Source organism: Coregonus lavaretus (genome assembly GCF_964263955.1).
Source record: "Coregonus lavaretus genome assembly, chromosome: 5".
NCBI lineage: Eukaryota > Metazoa > Chordata > Actinopteri > Salmoniformes > Salmonidae > Coregonus > Coregonus lavaretus.
This window is the reverse complement of record NC_139992.1, coordinates 24,906,375-24,912,374: the sequence shown is the minus strand read 5'-3', so window position 1 is coordinate 24,912,374 and position 6,000 is coordinate 24,906,375. Positions and strand designations below refer to the sequence as shown.

At 40.6% G+C, this 6,000-nt stretch overlaps 1 protein-coding gene across 1 annotated transcript in view; it reads right to left on the bottom strand.

Moving 5' to 3' along the window:
- Nucleotides 1–327: 327 nt before the first annotated feature.
- Nucleotides 328–6,000, bottom strand: part of LOC311129775 (motile sperm domain-containing protein 2-like) — a 28,000-nt gene continuing 22,327 nt past the window's right edge. The window contains exon 15 of the mRNA XM_084162214.1: nucleotides 328–954. Coding sequence (XP_084018340.1) covers nucleotides 811–954 — 144 coding nt within the window. The 3' untranslated portion in view covers nucleotides 328–810. The remainder of the gene's footprint in view (nucleotides 955–6,000) is intronic.

Genomic DNA, 6,000 nt, shown 5'->3' with positions numbered 1-6,000 from the left:
TTGCAAATAAATTCATAAAAAATCCTACAATGTGATTTTATGGATTTTTTTTCCTCATTTTGTCTGTCATAGTTGACGTGTACCTATGATGAAAATTACAGGCCTCTCTCATCTTTTTAAGTGGGAGAACTTGCACAATTGGTGGCTGACTAAATACTTTTTTCCCCCACTGTAATAAGGGTCAAAAGAGAGAGAGGTTTGAGGTCTGCTTCAGGACTGAGATGGTTATCTACTGTATCAGGATGGAGAAGCTCATGTTGGGTGATGCCTTGTTCATGCCAGACACTTATTTTAGCTATTTTATAAGCCAAACAAAATGCAATTGGTTTAAACAAAAAGTGCACGTTTATTCTTGACCGGATATGTTTATACTGTATATATTTAAATTGAAATGTACATTAGGAACAGAAAAATTAACAAAATCTTCTTCATCATGTGACATATTACATATTGAATAATGAATACATTACATGTTACATATTGAAATAAATAGACTTCATATATAATTTCATGATTAGTAATAAAAAATACATTATTGATTTCATTTCACGGTGTCGAGAGTCTTTAGCTACGGTACCTCTCACAACGCCAAGGAGGCTATGACGAATCTCTCTGGGAAACTGACTGACAACTCCACAAGTTCACATGTCCCTAGTTCACTGCTACATAATAGAGCATCCCTTCATCTCCATGATGACAGACCTTGTAGAGATGAGAGTCTGCCTTCGTTTTTTTTTTTAATCACAGAGTCCAATACCAGCCCTGTCTGTTGGTTTAGCTTTAAGCTGCTGTAGACAAGGTTGAGTCAAGTCAGGAAGCCCCAGGAAGGTGGTAGAGAGTCAGGAAGCTGAACATCATGACGACCAGCACCAGACCAATCAGGACCTGCTGGACCCACAGACACTGGTCCAGCTTCTGCTCCAGCCGGGCATTACACACCATCACACGCATCAGCTGCAAAGGAGAGCATTTGGTTACTTCATCTTACTAATGTATTAACTTTTCAGTCTCCCATATCAATTTGACACCACTAAAATGTATCAGTAAACTACACAATTCACCATAATTATAACTCCATGGCTCTAATTGTGTAAAAAAAGATAATACAAAGAAAGTAAATAAAATACAGTAAATACATTGGTTAATATGCAGTGCCTATTGAAAGTCTAAACCCCCCTTGGAATATACAGTTGAAGTCGGAAGTTTACATACACTTAGGTTGGAGTCATTAAAACTCGTTTTTCAACCACTCCACAAATTTCTTGTTAACAAACTATAGTTGTGGCAAGTCGGTTAGAACATCTACTTTGTGCAAGACACAAGTAATTTTTCCAACAATTGTTTACAGACTGATTTATTTTACTTATAATTCACTGTATCACAATTCCAGTGGGTCAGAGGTTTACATACACTAAGTTGACTGTGCCTTTAAACAGCTTGGAAAATTCCAGAAAATGATGTCATGGCTTTAGAAGCTTTTGATAGGCTAATTGACATCATTTGAGTCGATTGGAGGTGTACCTGTGGATGTATTTCAAGGCCTACCTTCAAACTCAGTGCTTGACATCATGGGAAAATCAAAAGAAATCAGCCAAAAAATTGTAGACCTCCACAAGTCTGGTTCATTCTTGGGAGCAATTTCCAAACGCCTGAAGGTACCACGTTAATCTGTATAAACAATAGTACGCAAGTATAAACACCTTGGGACCACGCAGCCGTCATACCGCTCACGAAGGAGACACGTTCTGTCTCCTAGAGATGAACGTACTTCGGTGCGAAAAGTGCAAATCAATCCCAGAACAACAGCAAAGGACCTTGTGAAGATGCTGGAGGAAACAGGTACAAAAGTATCTATATCCACAGTAAAACGAGTCCTATATCGACATAACCTGAAAGGCCGCTCAGCAAGGAAGAAGCCACTGCTCCAAAACCGCCATAGAAAAGCCAGACTACGGTTTGCAACTGCACATGGGGACAAAGATCGTACTTTTTTGAGAAATGTCCTCTGGTCTGATGAAACAAAAATAAAACTGTTTGGCCAAAATGACCATCATTATGTTTGTAGAAAAAAAGGGGGTGGCTTGCAAGCCGAATAACACCATCCCAACCGTGAAGCACGGGGGTGGCAGCATCATGCTGTGGGGGTGCTTTGCTGCAGGAGGGACTGATAGCATCATGAGGAAGGAAACTAATGTGGATATTTTGAAGCAACATCTCAAGACATCAGTCAGGAAGTTAAAGCTTGGTCGCAAATGGGTCTTCCAAATGGACAATGACCCCAAGCATACTTCCAAAGTTGTGGCAAAATGGCTTAAGGACAACAAAGTCAAGGTATTGGAGTGGCCATCACAAAGCCCTGACCTCAATCCTATAGAACATGTGTGGGCAGAACTGAAAAAGTGTGTGTGAGCAAGGAAGCCTACAAACCTGACTCAGTTACACCAGCTCTGTCAGGAGGAATGGGCCAAAATTCACCCAACTTATATCTTTTTTTATTTCACCTTTATTTAACCAGGTAAGCCAGTTGAGAACAAGTTCTCATTTACAACTGTGACCTGGCCAAGATAAAGCAAAGCAGTGCGATAAAAACAACACAGAGTTACATATGGGGTAAAACAAAACAAAGTCAAAAATACCACAGAAAAATATATATACAGTGTGTGCAAATGTAGCAAGTTATGGAGGTAAGGCAATAAATAGGCCATAGTGCAAAATAATTAAAATGAGTATTAACACTGGAATGATAGATGTGCAATAGATGATGTGCAAATAGAGATACTGGGGTGCAAATGAGCAAAATAAATAACAATATGGGGATGAGGTAGTTGAGTGGGCTAATTTCAGAAGGGCTGTGTACAGGTGCAGTGATCGGTAAGGTGCTCTGACAACTGATGCTTAAAGTTAGTGAGGGAGATAAGAGTCTCCAACTTCAGAGATTTTTGCAGTTTGTTCCAGTCATTGGCAGCAGAGAACTGGAAGGAATGGCGGCCAAAGGAGGTGTTGGCTTTGGGGATGACCAGTGAGATATACCTGCTGGAGCGCATACTACGGGTGGGTGTTGCTATGGTGACCAATGAGCTAAGATAAGGCAGAGATTTGCATAGCAGTGATTTATAAATGGCCTGGAGCCAGTGGGTTTGGCAACGAATATGGAGTGAGGACCAGCCAACAAGAGAGTACAGGTCACAGTGGTGGGTAGTATATGGGGCTTTGGTGACAAAACGGATGGCACTGTGATAGACTACATCCAATTTGCTGAGTAGAGTTTTGGAGGCTATTTTGTAAATGACATCGCCGAAGTCAAGGATCGGTAGGATAGTCAGTTTTACGAGGGCATGTTTGGCAGCATGAGTGAAGGAGGCTTTGTTGCGAAATAGGAAGCCAATTCTAGATTTAACTTTGGATTGGAGATACTTAATGTGAGTCTGGAAGGAGAGTTTACAGTCTAACCAGACACCTAGGTATTTGTAGTTGTCCACATACTCTAGGTCAGACCCGTCGAGAGTAGTGATTCTAGTCGGGTGGGCGGGTGCCAGCAGCGTTCGATTGAAGAGCACGCATTTAGTTTTACTAGTGTTTAAGAGCAGTTGGAGGCTACGGAAGGAGTGTTGTATGGCATTGAAGCTCGTTTGGAGGTTTGTTAACACAGTGTCCAATGAAGGGCCAGATGTATACAAAATGGTGTCGTCTGCGTAGAGGTGGATCTGAGAGTCACCAGCAGCAAGAGCGACATCATTGATATACACAGAGAAAAGAGTCGGCCCAAGAATTGAACCCTGTGGCACCCCCATAGAGACTGCCATAGGTCCAGACAACAGGCCCTCCGATTTGACACATTTAACTCTATCTGAGAAGTAGTTGGCGAACCAGGCGAGGTTAGTTAAACAATTTAAAGGCAATGCTACCAAATACTAATTGAGTGTATGTACATTTCTGACCCATTGGGAATGTGATGAAATAAATAAAAGCTGAAATAAATCATTCTCTCTACTATTATTCTGATTCTTAAAATAAAGTGGTGATCTTAACTGACCTAAGACAGGGAATTGTTACTAGGATTAAAAGTCAGGAATTGTGAAAAACTGAGTTTAAATGTATTTGGCTAAGGTGTATGTAAACGTCCGACTTCAACTGTATATATATTTTTCATTATATTTTGTTACAAAGTGGAATTAAAATGGATTTTTTGTCAACGATCTACACAAAATATTCTGTAATTTCAAAGTGGACATTAAAGATGGATGAAAAATAAAACACTAAAATACCTTGATTAGATAAGCATTCACCCCCCCCAATACCAGCCCTGTCTGTTGGTTTAGCTTTAAGCAGACGCGTCTGCGTAGCCAGGCACCAAAATAGAACTTGGTTCTATTTTTGACGCATGACGCGCTGCAAGTCCCACCTCTCCCATCTCCTCATTGGTTTTTAGGAGCATATACCCACGTGGGTGATTGAAAGATAAACTGAGGTCTACACTCCAGTCCAGTTGGTGGTGGTAATACACCTTAAAGTTGGTTGCCAACCGCCATATAAAGTCCAAAGAAGAAGAAGACTGAAGGAGGAAATATTACTAGAAACTAACTCGGTTTACCCTTTTATCTGTGGTTTAATTGTCAGAATAGAGGAACTTGTGCATTTCAGGTAAAATAACAACCCAGTGTTTATATCCCAGGCCAAATTTGCTAGCAACAGCAAGCTAGCTAGCTAGATTACCATGAATGTTTCATGCGTTTCGACCAGTCTCCAAATTAGTTTGTTTTGATATTTTAACCTGCGTGTCCTGATCGTGTCTGGTGTGGATGGACAAAATCAACATGCGTGCGATGGCGCACGCGGACGCACGCAAGTGCCCGGTCTAGTCAGCATGTGAGTCATTACATGTTAGAAACACCTTTGGCAGCAATTACAGCTGTGAGTCTCCTTGACTCCTTAAAATAACTTTGCACACCTGTATTGTGCAATATTTGCCCATTATTCTTTTCTAAATTCTTCAAGCTCTGTCAAGATCTTGGGGATCATTGCTAGACACGCATTTTCAATTCTTGGCATAGATTTAAGCCGATTTAAGTCAAAACTAACGGCCACTCAAAAACATTTACTGAGCAACTCCAGTGTAGATTTGGCCTTGTGCTGTATGTTATTGTCCTGCTGAAAGGTGAATTCCTCTCCCATTGTCTGGTGTAAAGCAGACTGAAGCAGGTTTTCCTCTAGGATTTGTCTGGTGCAAAGCAGACTGAAGCAGGTTTTCCTCTAGGATTTTGCCTGTGCTTAGCTCAAATCCCGTTTCTTTTTTCATCCTGAAAAACTCCCTAGGCCTTAACGATTACAAGCATACCCATAACATGATGCAGCCACCACCATGCTTGAAAATAAGGAGGCAGTTACTCAGTGACGTGTTGGATTTGCCCCAAACATACAGCTCTGACATTTATGCCAAAAGGTTTATTCCTTTGCCCGTTTTTTTTGCTGTATTACTTTAGTGCCTTGTTGCATGTTTTGGAATATTCTGTATATTTGCATTCTTCTTTTCACTATGTCATTTAGGTCATTATTGTGGAGTCACTACAATAATGATCCATCCTCAGTTATCTCATCACAGCCATTGAACTCTGTAGCTGTTTTAAAATCACCAATGGCCTCATGTTAACATCCCTGAGCAGTTTCATTCCTGTCCTGCAGCTCAGTTCAAGAAGGACGACAGCATCTTTGATGTGTCTGGGTGGTTTAATACATCATCCACAGCATAATTATTAACTAGACCATGCTTAAAGATATATTCAATGTCTGATTTGTTATTGTTACCCATCTACCAATCACTGCCCTTCTTTATGAGGGTTTCGAAAAGCTCCCTGGTCTTTGTAGTTGAATCTGTGCTTGAAATTCAATACTTGACTGAGGGACCTTACATATGTTGCATGTATGGGGGACAGGGGAAGTCATTCAAAAACCATGTCAACCCCTATAAAGTCCATATAACTTATTATGTAATGTGTTAAGACA